Source organism: Notamacropus eugenii, chromosome 6, assembly GCF_028372415.1.
Source record: "Notamacropus eugenii isolate mMacEug1 chromosome 6, mMacEug1.pri_v2, whole genome shotgun sequence".
In the NCBI taxonomy this organism is placed as follows: Eukaryota; Metazoa; Chordata; class Mammalia; order Diprotodontia; family Macropodidae; genus Notamacropus; species Notamacropus eugenii.
In genome coordinates, this window is record NC_092877.1 from 225029869 (window position 1) to 225057111 (window position 27243).

At 36.6% G+C, this 27243-nt stretch overlaps 1 protein-coding gene across 1 annotated transcript in view; it reads left to right on the top strand.

The window, feature by feature from the left end:
• NALCN (sodium leak channel, non-selective) overlaps nt 1–27243 on the top strand; it is a 526457-nt gene that overhangs the window by 395298 nt on the left and 103916 nt on the right. The window contains exons 17-18 of the mRNA XM_072622030.1: nt 2453–2589; nt 4506–4647. Coding sequence (XP_072478131.1) covers nt 2453–2589; nt 4506–4647 — 279 coding nt within the window. The remainder of the gene's footprint in view (nt 1–2452; nt 2590–4505; nt 4648–27243) is intronic.

The window sequence follows — 27243 nt, forward strand, 5'->3', positions numbered from 1 at the left end:
GGCTCACAGAAATGGGAGTTCTTTAGGGAGTACTAATACTTTCTGCCCTACAAAGGGAGTGAAGACTTCCAGAGATTCAAATCTAAGGAAGCATGCCTCCTACAATATCTTTCTATGGATGCTTCTGCCTCTCCCATCGGAGGGAGCTTTTTTTTGCCTCAGCATTATATACTGCTAGACTTCTCAGACTTTTCTGTGGAGAGAGCTCTGATGTGGGGAAGATGGGGCTGAAAAAAGAAGAGCCTGGTGATTACTTTAGGAGATATTTGAGGGACCATAAACATTTCCTAAAGTTCTCAATTGTGAGATAGTTGAAGAAAAAAGAAAAGGAAGACTGTAAGTCAGGTGCTGAACTTCTTAAGAAAGGAAAGAGAGTCAGGAACACCTGGTCTCACTTCCCAGTTAAGGAGCTATAGCTGAGTGACCGCAAACAAGTCACTTGATTACACATTTTTCCTCTGCAAAATAGGGATGATAATATCTGTACCATTGACTAATACCAGTAATATTGACCTCAAGTGTTATAAAGATCAAATGAGATCATTGAGTAAAGCAGTGGGGTCAAACTCAAATAGAAATGGAGCCCCTTAACCATCCATAAGGATCCCTGTCAGCTTCCTATCAACTTAGAAAATCACAGATTGCAATTATCTGTGTTTTACTGTATTTTTATTTATTTTGTTAACTATTTCCCAATTATATTTTAATGTACTTCTGGCCCTACTCAGGAGTGTGGCAGCCTGCATATTTGACACCTCTGATGTAAAGTGCTTTACAAACCACAAAGCTATGTAAATGTCAACTTATATCATTGATTGTATGTGGTGATAATATAGATGCATTGGATAAACCCATGAAGTGGTTAAGGAATCAATTTGTAATATCATTGATATAGGCAACTTTAGAATGGGAAAACTCTACCAATACAAGTTAGCGCCTTTTATGCAACTTAGGAATGTCTTAGAGAGTGATATGCGTATGTATATTTATTTATATGCACATATATGTGTGTAGGTGTCTGTGTATGCATTTATATATATACACACACACACACACTCAGAACAAAGTCGAGTGCCAGTCATGTCATCATTTCTCTGATGGCGTGGTCTTCTGCAGCAACGAAGGATGAACACAATAACTGTATATGCTGTTATATATTGTATATATATTACATATGTATTTTGTAATTTGTATTACATAATCATGCAGTGCAAACTTTTTAAAAGCTCTCTGTTTTCTTTAGCATTACTATTTAGTCTGGTTTTATGCCTCACTCACCCCCTACATACTTCTTTTGCTGACCAGTTCTGACAACTATGAATTTGATGGATTTTTGGTTTTTTTTATTTTAAGAAAAATAGAAATATTTCAATTTACTGATAAAAAGAAGAGGAAGCATGAATTAGTAGATAGGAAGATGGTGTCCACTTTAGGCAGACTTGTGTTCAAGTTCTGATCCTGATACACACACTGGCAGTATGACCTGGAAAAAGTCATTGAACTTCTCAGTCCTCAAATTTCCAGTGCTATTAACTTCACAATGGGTAGGCTAGAAAGGTACAGTAAATAGAGCTCTGGACCTAGTAGGAAGACCTGAATTCACATATTGTCTCAGATATTCATTAGCTCTGTGACCCTGGACAAGTTACTAAATCAGTTGAAAACATTTTTTTTAAATGCCTACTGTGTACCAGGTAGTGGGCTAAGCAATGAGGATATAAAGAAAGGCAAAAGATAGTCCCTATTCTCAAGGAGCTCACTGACTAATGAGGAAGACAACATGTAAACAACTATGTTCAAAATACTATATACAGGATAAATTGGAAATAATCAAGAGAGGAAAGAAAGGCACCAGAGTTAAAGGTACCTGGGAAGCTTTGGTATCCTCATCTGTAAAAAGAAGATAATAGTAAAGTCTACCTCCTAGACTTGTTGTGAGCATAAAAATAAGATATTTATAAATTGCTTTGCAAACCTATAAAACTATATAAATTCTAGCTATTATTATGATTAATCTGCATCAGTAAAGTGAGTGCCTCATCAGGACTTTTTACACCAATGAAATCAAAGTTCTAATAAAAGATGTAAAGAATTTAAAAGAAAGGGGATATATATATTTGGAAATGTAGTTGTCACAAAAGTAAACAATACCATTTTTTAAAAAATGTTCAGTAAATAACAGTAAACCAGAATTGTATATATGATGCTCTCAAAGGTTTAATCTGAAATTAAAAATATAAGCATTTTCTCTCTTCTTGTAGACTTTGACATGTCTTTTTTTTCTAGTTTTGTGCTTTACAGAATTTCAGTCTCAGTGCACACAGCACTTGCTATGGCAGTGCTTGGTAGGTCTTTGCTGCCATCTTATGTTTCGTTGTGTGATTACTCTTCTTGGTCTATCGATTATGAATCACTAACCTACAGTTACTGATAACCTTCATTCCTTTTTTAGTTGAAGCAAAGTGAAGCAAATGCAGACACCAAGGAAAAACTTCCTTTGCGCCTGCGTATCTTTGAAAAATTTCCCAATCGACCACAAATGGTGAAAATCTCAAAGCTTCCTTCAGATTTTACAGTTCCTAAAATCAGGTACTTTCTTTATTTGTATTTCTTTGATTTTAAATTTGGTGTTAAATTCTTTATCTCAAATTCAGCAATATATTTATAAGTATATATACAGTTCTGTACTATGTAATATGGTACAACATTATGTATGTACATAAATACATTTTAGTATATAATCGTATACATGCACATAGACAAATTCCTGAATGTTTGAATTCCTAAATATATATGAAAATATAGATATATACATGTAAGTATATATGAAAAGGTACATATATATTCACAATTAAAGAAAAAAGCATTTTTGAAATGTATTAAGCATTCTCCCAATTGCATTTCCCTCCTCAGAAAGGTAGCCCGGAGTAGTACATAGAGTGCCTGGCATGAAGTCAATAAGAATACAATTCAAATCCTACCTTAAAAGTTTACTAATTATGCGAGCCTAAGTCCCCTAACCTCTCAGGCTCATTTTTCTCATTTTCAAAATAAGATTAAATGAGATAATATGTGTAAATCAACCTGTAAAATATGAAGTTCAATAGAAGAATTAGCTATCATTACTTACCTTTTGAAATGAAAATTCACTTTTGGTCTAGAAAGATCCCCATAGAAAAATTGGTACACAAAGCAGCTGATGAATTTATATTCCTTGGGCCTAAATGAGGGAGCCCCTTGCTACAGTCCAGACAGTAACTGGCTTTTCTCCTGAGACAGTCACTTGATTTTTGGACCACCAAATAAGTAGAAAACTACTTTTGGTGTTAAAAAAAAATGTGTATCAGACTTCTCATAACCACTGTCATCTACTCCTAATCACCTTTTAATCAAAGACCTCCTAATATCCATGGCCAGGGAGGAAAACAACTGTAAAGTGAAATCACACTTAAAAGAGACCCAAGATATGATTACTGGATACAATACGGTGAAAAGAAGACTAGCTTTCCAATCAGAGGACCTGGGTTCATATTTTGCCTCTGAGGCTCACCATCTATGTGACCTTGGCAAGTTATATATTCTTACTGGTCTGCAAAATAATGGGATTGGATTATATAGCTGTTTTGATTCCTTCCAGTCCTCATTCTATGATCCTCTAAGTTAAAGAAGATGGGGGGGGGGGAGGTTGGAAGAGAGATGATTTATTTTTAACTCCTCACTATATTTGACAAGTTTTGATTCCATGATATTTAAAATTCAAATAAAAATCTATTTATATTCATAATAAACATGCTACCCAAATGAAAATGTGAAGAATAAGATCATTATGGTGAAAATAAATTAGCTATTTTAGTGGCTATTTATACAGATGAAGTTTGATATATACTTCTCTAAGTGAGAATTAATAAGTAAGGCAAATTTTCATTTTTCATGAATATTGCTTACCCGTAATATATACATATACTACATATCCTCACTGCTTATACTTTCTGTGATTTAAAGTTGCCAATTTTTTTCATGTTTCTGAACAAAAAGTATCTTGATGATATGTTAAAATTCCTTAGTTACTAATTCACCCTTATAAATTCATGTGGTGTTTTTTTCCGCAAGGACTACATCATTGTATTCTTTTAATGAGGCAATATTTATAAAAAGAATTCTTGTATCAGGTGGGAGGTTTGACAGATTGACCCCAGCATCTCTCCTAACTCGCAGAATCTGCGAATCTGTAACTATTACCAGAACAGAATTGTTTGAAATTCCTTCCACTGCAGAATATTACTGTAAAAGAAAAAGAATGTCTGAGGTGTTATCAAAGAGAACACTGGCCAAAGAGTAAGTCTTTCAGAATCTCGGCTTCTTGTTTCTTTGCAGTGCATATGGGTCTCCTTTTTCCTCTCCTGCTTTGTCTCAACATGTCTTTAACAGGCATGTCAGTCCAGAAAATGGGCATTCGTTCCTTCTTTTCATTAAGTGTTTGACATCTCTTTGCTTTGTTTACAAAGGGAAAGCTTTATGAAACAATTCATTGACCGCCAACAGCAAGACACAAGCTGCCTCTTAAGACGACTTCCTTCAGCTTCGTCTTCATCCTGTGATCATTCCAAGAGATCAGCGATCGAGGACAACAGATACATTGACCAAAAGGCAAGTAGCACTGTCTCAAATAACCAAATTTGTTTTTAAGTCCACTTGTGCTTTAAGAAAATCTATGCTGTCACTCTGTTTGGCCCCAAGACCCAATTGCTCAGACTCATCGGGAACCATATAAAATAATAATTTAGGTGATATTAAAAAAAACCTCACAAGTTGAGCTCAAAATGTGATTTTCTGTGCTTCTGTTTATGACTAGTGAGAGCAGATTGGAAGAATATTAGGGGCAGAGAATTACTTTTTAAATTTGAGAATATTCCCTTTGCTATACTCATTTCCTTACAGTTGAAAACAGAATTGAGGAGTGTTCCTGGGAGGCAAAGGAAAGGAGAAATCAATCAAGGGCCACATAGGTATAGAGCTTTTTTTTTTCAATTAACCAGCAGGTATTTGTTAAGCACTTACGATGGTCTAAGCAATACAAAGGCGGAAAAAGTAAAAATAACCTCTGTCCTCAAAGAGCTCACATCATAATAGGGGCTGAAAACATGTAAGTCTATGTAAGATATGTACAGAACAGATACAGCGTTTTGTTAAAGGGGAATGCACTAGCAACATGGAAAAGATTCCTGAAGCCATTTAAGTCAAATTTTAACAAAATGCAGGAATTCTAAGAGACTGAGGTGAAGAGGGAGATCATTCCAGACTGAAGACAGGCCAGGTAAAGCCACAGAAATGGAACAAATAAGCTAATATGAATGGATCTTAGGGTTCATCAAAGGGGGTAAAGTGTATTAAGACTGGAAAGATAGAAAGGGGCCAGGTTGTGAGGGGCCTTAAATGCTGAACAAAGAGCTGTATAGTTGATCCTGGAAGCAATAGGGAGGCACTGAAATTTACTGCATAGATGTGATGTGGTCAGATTTATAGTTCAGGAAAATCACATAAAATGCTATGTGGAGGGTAGATTGAGTAAGGGAAGCCTTGAGACACAAAGACTAATTGGAAGGTTGTTGTAATAGACCATGAGAAAGGATACGAAGGCCAGAACTGTGGGGGTTGGTGAGTGGAGACAAGGGGAGGAATACAAGAAAAATGAAACATGAGATATTTGGTTTTTATTGTTCAGTCGATTTTTAGTTGTGTCCAACTCTTCATGACCCCATTTGGGGTTTTCTGGACAAAGATACTGGAGTGGTTTACCATTTCCTTCTCCAGCTCATTTTACAGATGAGGAAACTGAGGTAAACAGGGTTAAGTGACCTGCCCAGGGTCAACTGAGGGCAACATTTGACCTCAAAAAGATGTTTCCCTGATTCCAAATCCAGTAGTCTATCCACTGAGCCATATAGCATTGACAGAAGTTAATGCAGTCTTGGGCTATGTTTAGAGAGGTCATGTCTTCCAGGTATAAAGAGGTGACAGTTCTTCTTTAGTCTACCATGATCAGACTACACCTGGCCATTGTGTTTCAATTTGGGCATCACATTTCAGGAAGGATATTGATTATTATGGACAACAAGGTGTTCCAGTGGATACTGGGTCTGGAGTCAGGAAGTCCTGAATTCAAGTCCAGCCTCAGACACTTACTATCTGTGTGATGCTGGGAAAATCATATCACCTCTGTTTGCCTCTGCTTCCTCATCTGCAAAATGGGGATAATAACAGCAAACCACTTCCCAGAGTTGTTAGGGGATCCAATAACATAATCATTATTAAGTTCTTAGCACAGTATCAGGCACACAGTAAGTACCGTATAAATGTTAGGTATTATTATTATTTTCATCATCCAGAGAGTATCCAGATGAGAGAAACCAAAAAATAGTAAAAGACTTTCAGGTTTAGGTTATGTAAAGGTCAGTAGAAGGCAGGGAGTGTTTTGTCTGGGGAGAAGATTCAGGAAGGACATGAAAGGGATCTTCAAATACATGAAAGCCTGTCATGTGGAAGACAAATTAAATTTTGTTCTGTTTGGCCACAGATAAGAGATCTGGGAATAAGAGGAAGAACTTAAAATGAGGCAAATTTAGACATAATATAAGGAAAACTTTCCCACCAGTTAGAACTTATTTAAAGTGGAATTTGCTGGTTCATTAGTTATTTGATTTCCATTCGTTAGAGGTCCTCAAGCAAAGGCTGGATGACAACTCATCAAGCATGATGTAAAGGAAATTCTTTTTCAGGTAAGAGTTGGACTAAATGACTGCCAGGACTCCTTCCAAATCGGAATTTCTTTGTTTATGTGCTTCAACTCATCCACTTTTTATACTGAGAAAAGAAATCATAAAATCTGTTCATCAAATATGGTGTATTTGTCCATTTTCGAAGAGGACCGTGACATTAGGGAAATGATGACAGGACTTAACAGTTGACTTTGATTTGAGTGAGGGAGGACTTAGCAAGGTCACCAGCCTTATTTTCTCCTCCAGAGCAAAGTCCAGTGGCCAGATATTCATGAGGAAGACTGGAGATAGCCCAGGATGTAATGGGAGACCTTGGCCCTTTTAGGCTAAGGCCTTTTCAGGTTCTCACTTTGAGTGAGGCAATGCTCGTTCATTGAATAGGCGTCTTTAAGAAGTGAGTCAAGGGATGGCCCCTTTAATAAAAAAAAAAAAATCAAACTGGGAGGGGAAGACCCTCAGGGTTGCTGGTCAAAAGAGAAATAGTTACTATTGACAGTCACTCTAAGACAGGAGGGCCCAAAATATAGCCACTAAGTGGAGCTTGGGCACAGATCTATTGTGGTCCAATCTGTGAACTCCAGAGTGAAATGGATTTAAAGTTTGGTCTTTAAGGAAAGTGAAGAAAGACACAGAGACACAGACAGGGGAAGGGGGAGGGAGAGATAGAGGGAGAGAATAATGAAAATACACTTTAATTCTGTTCTAACATTGAAGAACTATTACTTCTGTGCCCACAGGAATGGCTAGGGTCCTATGCTCATTTCCTGTTGTTTGCCCAGGCATGAGGACTAACCCAGTTTCAGTCCAGGGAACCTTTCTTCTAATGAGAAAGGACCTAGGATCCCTATCCTCATACGTTTCAACTTGCTAAATGCCCAATCCAGTGCCTAGCAATTTTACTTACAATTATTTTACTTTACAATTTTACTTACACCTTTGAATATGGCTAACATATTCCCTTTTCCCTCCCCACCAAAAAATGGGAGTAAGAGATATCCAGTGTACAATATGAATGAGTTTTGAGGCAGATAATTTATTCCTACATATAAAAGAAATGCTAAGCATTAGAGTCACTAATACAAATTTGACTCTCCCATTTCCCCCAAACAAACTTTAAAAAGAAAAGAGAAAATTCAATAACTTCAAACTACTGTTGCAGTCTTCTGTGAGATTGATAATTTAAACCTCATCAGAACATAAAACAGTTAACAAGACTACTAATTAACCATGTTATATTATGTTTTGCTTTGGTTATTCACTACCCCAAAATTGTCTTCTGGTAAAACAACTAGACTTGGATTAATCCTGTGGATGGTGGACTTCGTCTTCAGTGACAGAATCTTCTCCTCCTGTCACTTGCTAGACACAGGATATCCAGATGGCTCAAAGCCACTTCCATTTAAACATGTGCCCCTTGAGAATGATATTCAATCATAAGTACAAAGTGGAAAAGTACAGTGTGGCGGTGTTCTTCTGCCAGAGGTTTACCATATTGGTGCCAGGCTTAGTGCTAATAGCCATCTAGTTATAGCCATGCTATAGTTCCAAATTCCTGACCTCAAAAGATCAACCAAGTCACCACATGGTCAGATGCAGTCCTCAAAGATCCCATGTTGTCGGGCAGAACTGTGAAGAGCAACTCTGTGCCATGTTTTATACGTAGCCCAATAGGCCAATCCGTTCTTAAGTTCTTAAATCAAGGTATATTACGAGTTTAAAAATTAAGGGGAAAAAGACACAGAGATAGAAAACAACTTGATCAAAGCCTGAGAAACCAAATTATTACCTATTTTCTAGTAGAAATCTTTTTGCAGTCTTTATAGCTAAACTGAGACAAAATTTGTTGTAAAAATACTATCATATTTATACTTTCAAACATGATAGAAAACTCTCCCCACCCATTTTCAAGGGAAGCAAACACTCATGAGGCACTGTGACATAAGGGATAAGTCGATGAATTTATACTTCATGAGACCTGAAAGTTAATTTTGTGATACTTATTAGCTCCACATGTAAGACTTTGAGCCTCAGTTTTCTCATCAATAAACAGATAATGATCATTTTCAGGGTTGTTTTGAGGTCCAGGGGAGATAATATATAGAAATAATTGTGCAAACTTCTAAAAATTCTACATTGTCTTTATTATTTCTGCCCTTGAAGGTTAGAAAGATTAAATATGATTTCATAAAGAATAGACATCAACTTTCAAGGAGTACTTTTTAGAATTTTGGTACTAAAGACGTTTAAATCCACATTGGATTTTGACCGCAAGAAACATATAGTCATTTTTTTACCTCTTGTTACTTGCCCTATGGACCAAGAGGAGATTAAGACTAAGGACTGAGTTTTTCCATAGGCTAAAAGTTCCCCACCTCTGGTTTGAAAGTACTTTTTAAATAAAAATGTAAACTTTCTTCTTCACAGACATGAAATTTTATTTTAATGGTCATATTTTTACATTCTAGTTTCATCTTTTTAGAAATAATAAAAACTAGCCAGTTAAAATAGTTATTACTAAAGGATAGAAAGATAGACCAACTAAGTATTTTACTTGCAGGTCCCAGAAATGTTGTTCCACATTATTTAGTTAAAGTACCAGTTTATGTTAAACAGTCATGTGTTTGAAAGATCTAGACCTTTTTTTTAGATCATGGATTGTTCCTCAACTTACAAAACGTTTCAGAAGCTTATTTACAGATTGAATATAGATTGAATGTGTACTCCATTTTCCTAAATAATCACCATTCTCAAGACAACCCAGAAAAGCCTAGCTAATCATGATGTATATCAACAGGGTATTATAAAAACCTAAACACTAATTATAACATTGTTTCTGTCAGAAATGAATATGCTACGAACTCAAGCTCCTTCCTTCTATAGCCTTAAGAGGAAGGGACTGTCACATCTGCCTCAGCAACTGTAACAATGAAAACCTTGACATGTGAGAGGAAACCTTGAGATGTGTGGATCCCAGGAAGAGAATCCCCAAAGTAAAATTTAAAGTTTATAGCATTATTTAGAATCTGATGGAAACAGATTTAAGAAGGGATAGCTAGGTGGCACAATAGATAGAGCACTGATCCTGGAGTCAGGAGGACTTGAGTTCAAATGCAGCTTCAAATACTTGGCACTTACTAGCTGTGTGACCCTATGCAAGTCACTTGCCCTGATGAAGGAAGGAAGGAAGGAAGGAAGGAAGGAAGGAAGGAAGGAAGGAAGGAAGGAAGGAAGGAAGGAAGGAAGGAAGGAAGGAGAGAGATCTGAGAAGCAATACAGTAAAATGGAGCTCACCTTAGAATAAAGACCAGGGTTCAAATCCCACCTCTGGCAAAGACCAGTTGTGTGACTGTGGCCAAGGCAGTGAATTTCTCAGTGCCCCATCCTCATCAATAGAGTAAGCTCCCTACATCAATAAAATCACAGGACCAATTTAAAAAACAAAAGTAAAACTCAGTTTACCTCTTAGTCTCCACTTTTCTGCTTTATCACTAGTTTTCTCATGTCCCAAATCTGAGATGATGGACACTTTTCCTTGTACTCTGTAGTATATTCAGGAATATCTGGAACAAATAATATCAGTGAAATTAAATGCATTGGTGCTGGGTAAAAAACAGGATCATGAAGTGACAGATGTAAAGCTGTATGGGACCTTAAGAAAAATAAGTGGGGTGCAGGTATAAGCCTTTTAGAATTCATGTATTGCATATGTGGAAATCATTTGAAGGGGTTAAAAAATCACAATTACATTCAATTTTAACTCAGTAAAAACTACTGTTGGGACCCTGAATGAAATTAATTTGCCAATGAGAGGCTGAGACATTTCTACTGGCATATCAAATTACAATGGCCTTAGGAAGTACCAGTCTGTAGATTTCAGGTGAAGCATTCTTCACTTTATTAAAATCCCTCAACAGCACTTTTTAGGGCAAAATAAGCTCCTTTCTCCTCAATGCTTAGGGAGAACTGAAAAGAAAAGTCTTTGGCCACTTTACTTGTGACACTTAAAGCAGAAGCAAGATAGATTTCTTCCTTGATCATTACCCTTAGGTTAGAAAATCATTCCACCTCTGTATGGAAGCAAATCACTTTTTCTCTTGATAGAGAAACCTCAAGCCCTCAAAAATCTGAAGGAAAACAGGGAAAAAATGAAGTACTGGTCAAAAGTGGCAGAAAATGGAGGAAGGAAGCCTACATTAGGGCAGATTTTGTCAGAGTAATTACTCTGGCTTTTAGCAGTAACAAGTGGTTGCCATGGCAACTCCACATCCCTGGCAAGCTCTTCTAAAGAAAAAAAATCCTGTCTTGATTACCTTGATCCCACTTTTTAAACACCTGTCTCTCTCCCTGGAAACAGAAGATTTACCAGTTACTAACATTCCAAGATCAAAAGAAATAAGAAGTTATAGTTTATGACTTGGGGTGGGGAAGGAAAGAGGTCAGGGAGGAGAAAGAAAAATCAAACCTTGCTTTATTTACTTATCACACAACCTTCACTTTCTGTTCGCCAAAAGTTCTCAAATATTCTCAGTGATTAGGATTTACCAACTCAAGACAGAAACATGGGTGGATAAAGCAGGAATTTTCTCTTCTTTATGACTGACACGTCAGGTATGTCTTGAGAGGAATTTTTCTTTTATGTAGTGGAAGGCAGATAGTGTTTCTTCTAAGACAGGGACCCTCTCTAAGCCTTCCCATATTTTCAATAGAATCTTTTATGTTGAGATTCAAAGAAACTTAGCCACTTGTTCCACCCTTATCAGTCTAAACATGGAACCCTGTTGAGATTTCCCGTAACCTTTCCAAGCAAATTGGATGTGACCACTTGCAAATCCAGACGTTATTTTCAAGGGAAAACTTCCACATTGCTTCTGAATGTGGAGTTTAGAAATGTGGGCACACTGAACCACACATTTTCTTTTATCACTGCTCCATCTGCCTCAATAGATGTCCAACTTCTGTATTCACCCCTTTCCATATTGTTGTCCTCATCCCACATTCCCATCTTACTTTTTTTCTCCCCTGTCAACTTCCTCAGCTGAGTTAACTGAAAACGTTGTGGCTATAATAATCTGTGCATCCAGACCAGACAGTCAAATGAATATCTCAGAAACAAATGAACCACCAAAAACCAGTCTCAGCTTAAGACTGCAGGAAGGTTGTAAGCTGCTTCTGTCAGCCCACCCTGTCAAAAAAAAAAAGCTGCTTTTCCCTTTTGTCCAAGGACTTTACAGCTTGGTTTAGACCCTATAGTCATTTCTGCCTCATTAATAAAATGACAGGATGTATGAAATCATAGGCTTTGTTGAAATCCACATAAGTGATTTTTGTTACAGTTAGAGACTGACCCTGTACTGAAGGATGTAGCAGATTCATAATCTTGCTTTGTTTGCTATTTATATTTTCATAAGTGTTACATTCTATAATATAGACCCCAAACTTTGGTAGGTTGAGTTTTAGTCAAGGAAAAAGTCCTTTCCTTGAACGAATGAGCCTTTGGATTATAGGCTAAACAAAATTATAACACATGAATTACTGATTGGTTTTTTTTTCCTCTTTGAAGAGAAGAATTGAATTTGGCCCCATGACATTTCTATTGCTTCCCTCTTTGTCTGTGCAGCTTCTTAGTCTATTATAGAAGAAAATTAAGTTGTTCAGGAACGATTTGCTCACAACAAAGCTCCGGTGATCGCTGTCCAGCACATTGTGCTCCTCTTCGTGATTGCACCTTGTTTGATTTGTTCTAGTCACTTCCTAGGTATCATTTGATAACCTACTTTATAATTTTCAGGGCTCTCCTTTTTTCCACTCTAAAAATTAGTCTGATACCATTTTCTGGAATTATGTATCTTCTAATAACTTAGAAAATAAGTTAGGACTTTTGTAATACCATACATGATATATCTTTGGAGAAAGGTGGAAAAATCACATCACTCACCACTGTATGACATCTCAGAAAGTGACAAGATATTACTATGGCAAGGGGATAGGGAAGTGGTATAGATAATATCAAACAATTGATCATCAGACAGTCTTTTCTTTTCAGCTTGAAAATATTTTACTATCTGTCTATGTTTAGTTATAGTAAAAAAAAAAAAAGGGAGAGCAAATTTGGGGAGGGAGTGTTTGTTTTTACTGGACCAGTGATTTCATTGACATAAGGAGCTCCTGACAGTAAGCTCCCTCTACCAATAATTCAGTTCAGAACCTATTTTGAAAATAATGGTGGTAGAGTTCCATGGGGCACTCAGAAAGTAAATGACATACCCACAATCATACAACCAATATGTGGCAGAGGCAATATTTGAACTCAGATCTTCCTGAATATAAGCCCAGCACTCTCTCCATTATTCCATACTTTCAGATAATCATAGATAATTTGAGTGGCAGCAAATCAGAATAGAATTCATATTTAGCTTTTATTGTGTATTTACATGAATATATGGATGTTTGATCTATGAACTGAGTTGAATAAAATGATGGAGCCCTATTCTGAAGACCTGATTCAAGAGTATCTATAGATCTTTATTTAGTGGAGCCACAAGATCTTTGCCACAAGGCTTTGAAATTTAGCCTGTACTGGTAGCATTTATACTCTTTAGCCATCAGAGAACTGATAGTAGCCTAAAAATATGAAATTATCAAATGGTTTATGCCTCACTCCACTAAGACACCCCATATGATTTCCTCTCTAGAGGAAAGTATCCCAAGATCTCTCCTAAAAAGGGCCTTGTATGCCAAGATCTCTTTCTAGCTTCAACTAAATTTGACTTACCTAGCTACCCCAAGCACACTTCATGAAGCTTGTCCTGGGCACTAAGACTGGTAGTTATAACTGAGGATTTGAGAAGTTATTTAGTTTCTTCTATACTAAGAAACCATTTCTTATAACTCAATTTATACTAAGGATATACAAATATATTCATATATGCACATATATGTATATATGTACATATAAGCACACACATATATATGTATATATACATACACATACACATACACACACACACACATATACCACACTATCCTAAGCACACTTCATGAAACTTGTCCTGTGTACCAAGATTGTAGTTAGTAACTGAATATTTGAAAAGTGATTTAGTTTCTTCCGTACTATATAACCATTTCTTATAACTCAATTCATACTGAGGATATACAAATATATTCATATGCACATATATGTGTGTGTGCATGTATATATGTATATATACACATATGATACGTTGGAAAGAATCAACTGAGTGAATGTATATGTGTGCATACACATATATGTGTACACATATATATATGTATGTGTGTGTATGCATAGCTGTTTACATGTTGTCCTCTCCATTAAAATGTGAAGAACTCCTAAAGGGAAGGGATTGTTTTTGACTTTTTATCCCAGGTGCTTAGCGCAGTGTCATACACGTAGTAGGTGTCTAATAAAAGCATGTTAACTTGACTTACTGCTTTTCTTCTAAAAAATTTCTATCCCGATTCAACCTCAAGTAAAACTGCATGCATTTAACTTTGGGTTACTTTATAATTTGATTTTTCCATTAAAATTCATACCAATTTTTCTGTTGTTTAATGCAGAACATAATGCATTTGACATATGCCATTAAGACTCATTTTTAGCACAGTAATATGAAATAATGGCCTATATCTCTATAATATCAAGGTGGCAGATAGTCTGGGTATTTCTATATTAAACCTGCATATTAAATCCTAAAATCCTCAGATTACTTTTTTTAAAAAAGAACCTTAATATTTCCAGTTGACATTTTCTCTCAAGTCTTGAACTTTCTTCACCTCTATCAATTAATGATCTCATTGAAAGTTCTGGAGGGAGGGAGAGAGAGGGAGACAAAACCTGGATGGTGGAGTAAAGGCAGGGTCTCACCTGACATCTCCCTGATTTCCCTCAAAACAACTTTAAAATAATACCTCAGAGATATTTTGGAAGTGTAGAACCAACAAAAGTATGGGATGAAATAATTTTCCGGCTCAAGACAAATTAGAATGGCAGCAAGAAAGATCTGCCTCACTGGGGTGTGAGGAAAGCATCATCCAGCACAAGCTATAGCAAGCAAACAGTTAGCCTTGAGAGTGATTTAATTGGAAACTTCAGCTTCTGGAAATGTCAATCAGTGATGATAAGGGGGTCAGGCAACTATTCAGAATGGTTACAGAAGACTCTTTGATGGCACTGGATGCAGGACTCTGTTATATTGCAGGTTTCTGTTATATGTCCCAAGTCTCATTCCCAGAATCGAGAGGAGCACAACACAGAGCAAAGGCCCACAGGGAAGAGGAGACACTGGTTATAGTTCCAGGGTAGAAAAGAGTGCCTGTGATAGTTCACAGACCAGAGCACTGCCCAGGAGAGCAGTGACCACACTTCTCCTTAGACCATACCACCTTGGAAGAACTGAAAACTTACAGACCCCCAAAACTAGCTCTAAAAATATCTGCACAAAAACCCTGAGACTTGGAACATTGTCCTCACCATCATGGGAGCAGAGCTCCATGACATAAAATTAAAAGTTAAAAAATAGACTAAAGAATGAACAAAAAGAACATGAACCACAGAAAATTGCTATGGGGACAGGGAAGATTACAACAAAAACTCAGAAGACAACAAAGTCAGAACAACTACATCCAAAGTCTCAAAGAAAAATGTGAATTGTTCTCAGGCCCAAAAAGAATTTCTGGAAGAGCTCGAAAGGGTGTTAAAAATCAAATAAAAGAGGCAGAGAAAAAACTGGGAAAATAAATGGGAGTGATGCAAAAAATCATGAAAAAATGTGTCAACAGCTTGGTAAAGGAGGCACAGAATTATTAAAGAAAATAACACCTTACAAACAGAATAGGCCAAATGATAAAAGATGTACAAAAATTTGGTGAAGAAAAGAACTCCTAAAAAAACAGGATTGGTGAAATGGAAAAAAGATACAAAAATTCACTGAAAAAAAGAACTCCTTAAAAAGTAGAATTGGTTAAATGGAATAGGAGGTACAAAAGCTCCTGAAGAAAATCATTCCTTAAAAATTAGACTTGGGCAAGTGAAAATGAATGACTCCATGAGACATCAAGAAATAATAAAACAAAATCAAAAAGAAGAAAATGAGAAATATCTCTTTGGAAAAACAACTGACCTGGAAATAGATTGAGAGAGATCACTTAAGAATTATTTGACTACCTTGATATCTAGGGTCAAAATAAAAAGATCTTGGACATCATTTTGCAAAAAATTATCAGGGAAAATGGCCCTGATATCCTAGAATCATAGGGTATAACAAAAAGTGAAAGAATTTAGCAATCACCTCCTGTAAATGTTCCCAAAATGAAAACTTCTAAGAGTATTATAGCCAAATTCCCAGGTCAATGAAAAAATATTACAAGCAGCCAGCAAGAAACAATTCAAATATGATGGAGCTACACTCTACATAACATAAAATCTAGCAGCTTCTACATTAAAGAATCAGATGGTTTTGGAATATGCTATTCCAAAGGGCAAAAGCGCTAGAGTTTATAACTGAGAATCATTTACCTAGTAAAACTGAGTATAATCCTTCAGAGGAAAAAAAATGAATATTTAATCAAATAGAGGATTTTCAAATATTCCTGATGAAAAGACCAAGGATAAATAGAAAATTTGACTTTCAAATACAATACCTATGAGAAACATGAAAAGGAAACAGCAAAGAGAATTATTATAAAGGATTTAATAAGGTTGAACTATTTAATTCCTACATGGAAATATAAAACTCATAACTCCTATGAACTTTATCAGTATTAGGAGAGCTAGAAAGAGTTATATAGTTGTGTGGTTTGTCTTTTGTTCTCAAGGAGGAACACAACATCAGGGAGATGATGACATGACTTGCAATTGACTTTGATTTGAGTGAGGGAGAGCTGTGCAAATCCACCAGTTTCACTTTCTCCTCCAGAGCCATCTGGGTCCAGATATTGATCAGGATGACTGGAGATGGCACAGGATATAGTGGGAGGCCTTGACCCTTTTAAGCAACAGAAGGCACAGGTGTGAATTGACTTTCATGGGATGATATTTTTAAAAACTTAAATTAAGGAGTAAGAAAAGGATGACCATTATGGTATGATATCTAAGAAAATAAAATTAAGGAGTGAGAAAAAGGGATGCACTGAGATATGGGGAAATGGAGAGGAAAATTGAAGTAAATTATCTCACATATAAGAATGATAAAAGAGCTTTTGCAGTGGAGAGGAAGACAGGGGTTGGTAGAATATGTTGAACCTTACTTTCATCAATATTGGATCAAAGAGGGGGCATAGAAATCTATATTACTCTACAGGGAAGTTGGAAGAGAAAGGGATAAGAGAAGAATGGAACTGATAAAAAGGAAAACAGGGGGAGGTGTAGTTAAGATACAAAACACTTTCTTTTTTAATGTCTTTTTAAATTTTTTTTATTATTTTATTTGTTTTTAATGTTCTACAATCACTTCCATATACCTTGATTTTCCCCCTCCCTCCCCGTTCTTCTGCTCTTCCTCCTCCCCCTCCTCCCTCTCTCTCTGAGATGGCATAAAATTTTACATAGGTTCTACACATACATTTCTATTAAATACATTTTCACCTTAGTCAGGTTGCATAGAAGAATTAAAATGAATGGGAGAAATCATAAAACAAACCAAAACATAATGCAAAAGAGAATGATCTACTACATTCTGAGATTGAATTCCATAGTTCTTTCTCTGGATGTGGAAGGGATTTTACCTTAAGAGACCACTGGGAATTTTTTAAGTCCTTGCATTGCAATGTAGTTCTAAGTCTACCAGAAAAAAAAATCTTCACACACTGTGGTTGTTGCTGTGTACAAAGTTCTCCTGCTTCTGCTCCTTTCACTCAGCATCAGTTTGTATAAGTCTTTTCAGGCCTCTCTGAAGTCTTCCTGTTCATCATTTCTTACAGCGCAGTAGTATTCCATTACATTCATATACCACAATTTATTCAGCCATTCCCCAATTGATGAGCATCACCTTAATTTCCTGTTTTTGGTCTCCACAAAGAGTGCTGCTATAACATTTTTGTACATGTGGGACCCTTTCCCATTTTTATGATCTCTTGGGGATACAGTCCTAGAAGCAGTATTGCTGTGTCAAAGGGGATGGTCATTTTTGTTCCTTTGGGCATAGTTCCAAATGATGCAAAACACTTTCAAGGAGGGACAGGGTTAAAGGAGAGAAAGAGAGAAGGATAAACACAAAAATACGATGGAGTGAAATACATAGAGAAACTGTGAAAAACTGCAAAAATTTTTCAGCAGCTTTCTCTGATCATGGCCTCTTTTCTCAAATATATAAAGAACTGAGTCAAATTTATAACAATACAAGTCATTCCCCAATTGATAAATGTTCAAAGAAAATGAACAGGCAGTTTTCAGAAGAAGAAATCAAAGCTATTTATAATCATATTAAAAATGCTCTAAATCACTATTAATTAGAGAAATGCAAATTAAAACAACTCTGAAGTACCACCTCAGACCTATCAGATTGGCCAATATGAGAGAAAGGGAAAATGGCAAATGTTGGAGGAGATGTGGAAAAATTAGGACAATAATGCATCGTTCATGGAGTCATCAGCTGATTCAACCATTCTGGAAAGTAATTTGGAGCTATACACAAAGGACAATAAAATGACACATACCCTTTGATCCAACAACACCGCTACTATGTCTCTATCCCCAAGAAATCAAAAAAAGAAAAAAGGAAGGAAAAGGATGTACATGTACAAAAAATATTTATAGCCACTCTATTTTTGATGGCAAAGAATTGAAAACTGAGGGGATGCTCATCAATGGGGGAACGATTAAACAAATGGTGGTATATGAGTTTGATGACATACTGTTGTGCTGTATGAAATTATGGGCAGTATGGTTTCGAAGAAAACTTGGAAGACTTGTATGAATTGATGCAAAGCAAAAGCAGGATAACAGTGTACCTAGTAACAGCAATATTGTAACAGCAATGATGATCAACTATGAATAACAGTTATTCTTAGCAAAAAAGATATGATATCTTATATAAGATATGACATTCAAAGGATTTATGATGAAAAAGACTTTGTACCTCCAGAGAAAGAACTGATAGAGTCTGAATGCAGATTGAAGCATACTTTTTTTATTTTCTTTATTTTTCATATTTTTTGTCTATAATATCTTTCATAATATGGCTAATATGGAAATGTTTTTTTCATGGCTTCATGTGTATAACCCACATCAAATTGCTTGCCTCCTCAATGAAGGGTGAAGGAAGGGGGAAGGAGGGAGAGAATTTGGAACTCCATATTTTTTTAAATGGATGCTAAAAATTGTTTTTATATGTAATTGGAAAAATATTTTTAAGAAAGTTCTGGGTGTGTTATAAAGAAAAACATTGATTCATCAATATGCTGAGGGAATAGAATATTGGAGTTAGTTTAATTTTCTGTTTAATTGAGAATTTTCCATAAATATTGTCTTAATTTTATTCTTAAATCTGAAAAAAGCCTTACTAGTCCATCTTTGTGCCTTAGTAAGCATTCTATATTTTATTATGCATATGCATAATAAAATGATGTCAATATCATTTTGATGCTGTTTTGCCATACTCTAACACAGTGCTTTCAAAACTGTGAGTCTCAGTCGTACAGTTTAAGAAGTGCTCACAGGGTTGTGAACGGAAAAAGTTTAAGAAGCACTGCTGTAGCATCCTTTGCACTGCTCCTTTTCATTGTACTCTACTGGTGCAATACACTAAAGTGTTAAATATTTCCAGAATGAATCATATTGTTTGATTTAGTGAATGAATGCTAATTCTTAAAGATTAAAGGTGAGGGCCCCCCAAAATATATGAATTTAATTAAAAGTTTAAGTTAATAATAATTTTTTATACACTGATGAATTGATGCCTTTTATAAAACTGTTGAGCTCCCTCGCAGGTTTCAACTGATTCACCTCCATTGGTACATACACTGATCTCACAAGAAGATGGCAAGAAGTAAGAGATTCATCATGGATTATTGATGTGCAGTACATGCCAAAAGCAACATAATTATGGACAAGACCCACACATACAAAGATTTCATTAGTGTAAGGAATTCTGATGTGGAAATTTTATTCACCAATGCAGACTTGTGATCGTATTTGACTTAATAAATAAGTCTAGGAAGTTACCCTGAAGGATATGTTACCTGAAACTAAATGACTTGACCAAAGCCACACACTAACAGCTATCAGAGATGGGACCTGTTCTTTTTTGGTCCTGTTTCCTGAAGTTTCAAGTTTTAGTGAATTTTATTGACTAGAGACCAGAATCCTTGATCCACTTAAACGTTTGCTATTCATAATAAAACATATGGACACATATCAGCCCTCCAGCTAACATCACAGGATAGTACACTCAGTCAATATTAACATGAATGTTTTATTCATTCTACGTTAATGAAACTCTCTCTGTTTCATTCTGTGCATAGCACTATAAAATGTTACTGTATAGCAACCTTCCCACCAGTTCGAGGTCTGTCATTCACTATTGATTTTCAGTTCATGGTTGCATGAAAAATTCAAATATACTCAAGTAAAGTGCCACTTTCTGGTTATATAATTTTTAGTAATTTCATATTCCCAGTTGCTATATTTTATGTGGGTGTCTCATTCAACAAAATAGCTCCTTATAATAATTGTGCTACACCTTTCTAACAGAAATAACTATCAAGCCCTATTCACATGACCATTCTTTTGGTCCTTTGTAGTCATGTATTTATTATAACTATTTTTCCACATATTATGAAGTTTCTGATTTTTTCAAGGAAGGAAAAAGAATCAACTAGTGCCCTCTATTTCCCACAGATAGACAAAAATATGTGCTGTAACACATAAACATTTTTCTTTGATTTTGAAAGAAAGCATTCAATATTCATTTTGTTGAGTTTTTAAAGTAAATATTAATGTATTCAGTAATCTAAAAACCACCAAGACTGAAAAATCATAGTTTCTTATTCTTAAGTATATTTACTGGTGCACAATACTATCCAATCACTAATCCAATCCAGATTCTCTCTGTTTCAAGTATTAGTCATCAGGAATCCAAGAGTGAAGAGGAACCTCAGAGATCATCTTGTCCAGAATTTGTCCAAAGAAGGAATCTTTAATCACCTGATCCTTCCTTAACAGTCTTCAGTAATGAGGAATTTACTTCCCCTACATGAAGCAACCCATTCCATTTTTTTTAATAGTTCCCTTAATAAGGTTTTCCTTATATTTAGCTGAATACTGCTTCCCTGTATATTTAATTCAAATGACACACTACAACTCATTGTCTTCTCCATAGTTAAGTGAAACAAATCTAATCCATTTCCCACGTAATTCTTCAGAACTTTAAGACACTTGAAGTCAATTATCATAAAATCATAAATTCTCAAAAGTGGAAGAGAATTCAAAGGTCATCTAGTCTGACCAATACTTGTTGAGAATCTTTTATGCCAGCTCTCCACTGCTTGAAGACTTCTAGTGATGAGGACACCTGGTGCTTCCTGAGGCATCCTATGCTATTTTTATACAACACTGTTGGAAAAAATTTCCACCTTTGCATTCAGTTAAAAGCAGCCCTTCTGTACTTGCTGTCCAATGTTTCTAATTCTGTTCTCTGAAAAGCAAAACAAACCAATTCTATTTCATATGACAGCTCTTCAAATAGTGGAAGAAAGCAATTTTATCTTCCTTCTCTCTTATCTTCTGCAAGCTAAACCTCTGTAGTTCCTTCCACCTGTCCTTAGAATGGTCATGAGATTCTTCACCATCCTGGTTGCCATCCTGCCCCATCCACAGAATGAAGTGAAAATACCACTGCTCTTGTAGTCTAATAAACTGGGTTTTGATCCCAGCTGTTTCTACCTCATGTGATCATAGGCATCCTCCGTGTATTTGAGTTTTCTAACTTTAAAATGAAGGGATCTGAATTATCTCAACATGTTGGTCTCCCTTTCTGGACTACCTCTGACTTATCAAAGTCTTTCCTAAAACGTGGCATCCAGAACTGCACACATTATTCTAGATGTCTGACTCCAGAGAATACAAAAAGAATATCACCATTTTTGTAATGGATGCCCTAACATCAATTTAAGTTTTCAAATTTTAAAACTTCACCTCACTATTTCAATTGGTTGAAATCTTTTGGAGTTCTAACTCTTCCATACAACATATTTGCCATCCCTTTAAGACATGTATCATCCATAGTGGATAAATATACTCCATTTTTCCAAGTCTCTAACTAATATTTAAACAGAGCCAATTTCTACTAAAGATAAACTTGTAGAATAGTATTATCTCGTTAAATTGTTTTGTGTATTGTCAGTCAACACCTTCCAAAGCCACCAAAGCATACTCCCTCAGAAACTTTATCTTTCCATCTAGTCTGCAAGGATATTGTGGGTCTTCTAATCTGCTACTTTAGTAGCCTTGTCAAAAATAGGAAATGAATTGTGTCTGTCAAGATTTGTTCTTAACACATACATACTGGCTTGTAGTAAAGTTTTCTTCCCTCTCTAAGCCATATACAGTTTTCCTTTTTGTCATTTTAGAATTTTATCAGGTATTGACATCAAGTTCACTGGCCTATACTTAGAACACTCACCTTCTTCTACTTATTGGAAATGAGCATATTTTACTATAGCAAATCATTCTCTCTTTTGTCATAAAATGTCAAAGATCAGAGAACCATGGAGTCTGAAGGGACTAAGTAGTCATACAGCCTTCCTTGAAGACCTCTGCCAAGAAGGAATCCACTACCATTTGGGGAAGTCCATTCAGCTTTAGCATAGTGCCAAATTTTAAGGTTTCCCTAACATCCAATCTATTTGACTCTTTGCAACTTCTACTGGCAACTAGGTGGCACAGTGGATAAAACACCAGGCCTGGAGTCAGGAAAACTCATGTTCCTAAGTTCAAGTCTGGTCTCAAACACTTACTGAGCTGTGTGACCCTGGACTAGTCTCTTAACCCTGTTTATCTCAGTTTTCTCATCTGTAAAGTGAGCTGGAGGAAGAAATGGCAAACCATCTGCCAAGAAAAGGCTACATGGCATCAAGAAGAATCACACACTATTGAACTGAACAACTTCTACCTAATGTTCTGAGATTTTTTTTGCTCTGATTCTTATCCACTCCAGACTAGACATTCTAAATTACGTTTACCTAAATCTCTAGTGGAGATGTCCATCCTGGAGTGGATAAGACTTAGAGAAAAACCTAAATGCATAAGCATAACTGGACATAATGATCCAGTTGTATGGCCAGGGCAAAGTAAAGCAGGACCTCCTTAGTCCTGGAAGTTTTACCTCTCTTAAAAGAGTACAATATCACTTTAGCTTTTTAGAGGAGTTGTCATATGACACTTTTAACCCAATGTATTGAACTTGCAACCCACTAAAACCCCAGGTCTCTTTCAGAACATCTGCTATCTAATCATACCTCTCCCATATTGTATTTGTGAAGTCTAATTTTTTAAACCTGTGTGACAGTTTATGTTTATCCCTTTTAAATTTATTATATTTGATCTAACATTGTAGCCTGTCAAAAACTTTTTGGGTTCTGGTTTTGTCATTCTCTGTCACAATCATCTTTCTACCTCTCAACTTTATGTTATCTGCAGTTGTGATGAGCCATGCCATAAATATCTTTTGTCCAAGTCTTTAATAAAAGTCATAAACAGAGCAAAAGGTCAAATGTAGATCCCTGCACATTCCACCAGAGCCTTTGTTCCAAGCTTACTAACCATTAAGCCAGTTGCGAATACATCTAACTTTGCTATTAACTACTCCATCTGTCTCCATCTTTTCCATAAAAATTGCATAAAAGACTTCATTAAATGATTTATTAAAATGAGACAAACAATATCTACAAAATTTCCTTTCCTTCAGTTTAGTCACTCTGTCAAGAAAGAAAATAAGGACCAGTTTTATTAACTTATTGTTGACATTCATTTTTTAAAATTTTGAAATCCAAATCCTCTCCCTTCTAAGTATTTAATATTCTTTGTTGTTATTTTAAATGGAATTTCTCTTTCTACATCTTTCTGCCAGACTTGGTAATACACACACACACACATACACACAAATACATATACATATACACATACACATATATATATATATATACATATATATATATATATATATATATATATATATAGAGAGAGAGAGAGAGAGAGAGAGAGAGAGAGAGAGAGAGAGAGAGAGAGAGAGAGAGAGAGAGAGATGATTTACGTGGGTTTGTTTTATATCTGAAACTTTGCTAAAGTTGTTCATTTTTTCAGCTAGTTTTTTTAGTAGATTATCTAGAATTCTCTAATATACCATCATGTCATCTGCAAAGAGTGATAATTTTCTTTCATCTTTGACTATCCCTATTCCTTCAATTTCTTTTTCTCATCTTATTATACAATACTGAGTAAGAATGGCAATAATGGACATCTTTGCTTTATGCATATTCTTATTATGAATGCTTCTAGCTTATCCCCATTACAGATAATACTTACTAATGGTTTTAGGTAGATACTACTCATTTTCAAGGTAGCTCCATTTATTGCTGTGCTTTCTAGTGTTTTTAATAGTCATGAGTGTTGTATTTTCTTTTCTTTTATTTATTTATTTACTTTTAACATTCATTTTAACAAAATATTGGGTTCCAAATTTTCTCCCCTTTTGTCCCCTCCCCTACCCCAAAACACCAAGCATTCTAATTGCCCCTATCACCAATCTGCTCTCTCTTCTATCATCCCTCTCTGCCCTTGTCTCCATCTTCTCTTTTGTCCTGTAGGGCCAGATAACTTTCTATACCCCTTTATCTGTATTTCTTATTTCCTAGTGGCAAGAACAGTACTCAACAGTTGTTCCTAAAACTTTGAGCTCCAACTTCTTTACCTCCCTCCCTCCCCACCCCTTCCCTTTGGAAGGCAAGCAATTTAATATAGGCCAAATCTGTGTAGTTTTGCAAATGACTTCCGTAATAGTCGTGTTGTATAAGATTAACTACATTTCCCTCCATACTATCGTGTCCCCCATTACTTCTATTCTCTCTTTTAATCCTGTCCCTCCCCATGAGGGTCGACCTCAAATTGCTCTGTCCTCCCCATGCCCTACCTTCCATCATCCCCCCCACCCTGCTTATCCCCTTATCCCCCACTTTCCTGTATTGTAAGATAGGTTTTCATACCAAAATGAGTGTGCATTTTATTCCTTCCTTTAGTGGAATGTGATGAGAGTAAACATCATGTTTTTCTCTCATCTCCCCTCTTTATCCCTCCACTAATAGGTCTTTTGCTTGCCTCTTTTATGAGAGATAATTTGCCCCATTCCATTTCTCCCTTTCTCCTCCCAATATATTTCTCTCTCACTGCTTGATTTCATTTCTTTTAAGATATGATCCCATCCTCTTCCATGCACTCTGTGCACTCTCTGTGTGTGTGTCTGTGTGTGTGTGTGCATGTGTGTGTGTGTAATCCCACCCAGTACCCAGATACTGAAAAGTTTCAAGAGTTACAAATATTGTCTCTCCATGTAGGAATGTAAACAGTTCAACTTTTGTAAGTCCCTTATGACTTCTCTTTGCTGTTCACCTTTTCATGCCTCTCTTCATTCTTGTGTTTGAAAGTCAAATTTTCTTTTCAGCTCTGGTCTTTTCATCAAGAATGCTTGAAAGTCCTCTATTTCATTGAAAGACCAATTTTTCCCCGGAAGTATTATACTCAGTTTTGCTGGGTAGGTGATTCTTGGTTTTAGTCCTAGTTCCTTTTACTTCTGAAATATCCTATTCCATGCCCTTCAATCCCTTAATGTAGAAGCTGCTAGATCTTGTGTTATCCTGATTGTATTTCCACAATACTTGAATTGTTTCTTTCTAGCTGCCTGCAATATTTTCTCCTTGACCAGGGAACCCTGGAATTTGGCCACAATGTTCCTAGGAGTTTCTCTTTTTGGATCTCTTTCAGGCGGTGTTCTGTGGATTCCTTGAATATTTATTTTGCCCTCTGGTTCTAGAATCTCAGGGCAGTTTTCCTTGATAATTTCATGAAAGATGATGTCTAGGCTCTTTTTTTGATCATGGCTTTCAGGTAGTCCCATAATTTTTAAATTGTCTCTCCTGGATCTATTTTCGAGGTCAGTTGTTTTTCCAATGAGATATTTCACATTATCTTCCATTTTTTCATTCTTTTGGTTTTGTTTTGTGATTTCTTGGTTTCTCATAAAGTCATTAGCCTCCATTTGTTCCACTCTAATTTTGAAAGAACTATTTTCTTCAGTGATCTTTTGAACCTCCTTTTCCATTTGTCTAATTCTGCTTTTGAAAGCATTCTTCTCCTCATTGGCTTTTTGAACCTCTTTTGCCAATTGAGTTAGCCTATTTTTCAGGGTGTTATTTTCTTCAGCAATTTTTTGGGTCTCCTTTAGCAGGGTGCTGACCTGCTGTTTATGCTTTACCTGCATGTCTCTCATTTCTCTTCCCAGCTTTTCCTCCACCTCTCTAACTTGATTTTCAAAATCCTTTTTGAGCTGTTCCATGGCCTGAGCCCATTGGGTGGGCTGGGATACAGAAGCCTTGACTTCTGTGTCTTTCCCTGATGGTAAGCATTGTTCTTCCTCATCAGAAAGGAAGGGAGGACATATCTGTTCACCAAGAAAGTAACCTTCTATAGTCTTATTTCTTTTCCCTTTTCTGGGCATTTTCCCAGCCAGTGGGTTCACTTCTGAATATTCTCCTCACACCCACCTCACCTCCTGATCCTCCCAGCCAGCGCTTGGAGTCTGAGATTCAAATGCTGCTTCCCAGCCTCAGGGCTTTGGGCAGGGGCAGGTCTGCTATTCAGTGTGAGATTAAGTTCAGGTGCTCAGGTGGGGGCAGGGCCGCCTCTCAGGCTCAGTTCCCTCAGGGGGTTTATGCAGAGACCTTCAACAATGGATCCAGGTTCCTGCCTGCTTGGGGAGCCCCGGTCTGCCACTGTCTCTGCTGCTGCCTCCCTAGGGGGCCTGAGTTATGGGGGCACCCCACTCCCCTCTCGACCCGCCAAAGAGACCCTCTCACCGGCCCTTGTCACCTGTGGGTGGAGGGACCTGTGTGGCCGCTGGAGATTCTGTCCCTGAAGCCTGCTCCGATCTACTCCTCTTGGCACCGTGCGGCCACGGCAGGGCTGGGCTCTACTCCACCTCCACAGCGCGACAGACCTTTTGCAAGAGGTTTGCAGGGCTCTCTGGAACAGAAATCTCGTCCACTCTGCCATTCTGTGGCTTCTGCTGCTCCAGAATTCACCAGGGGTTCTATTTTACAGATGTTCTATGGGCTGTGGTTTCGGAGCTACGTGTATGTGCGTCTTTCTACTCTGCCATCTTGGCTACGCCCCCATGAGTGTTGTATTTTGTCAAAAAACTTTTTCTGTGTCTATCGAGATGATCATATGGTTTTTGATGTTTTT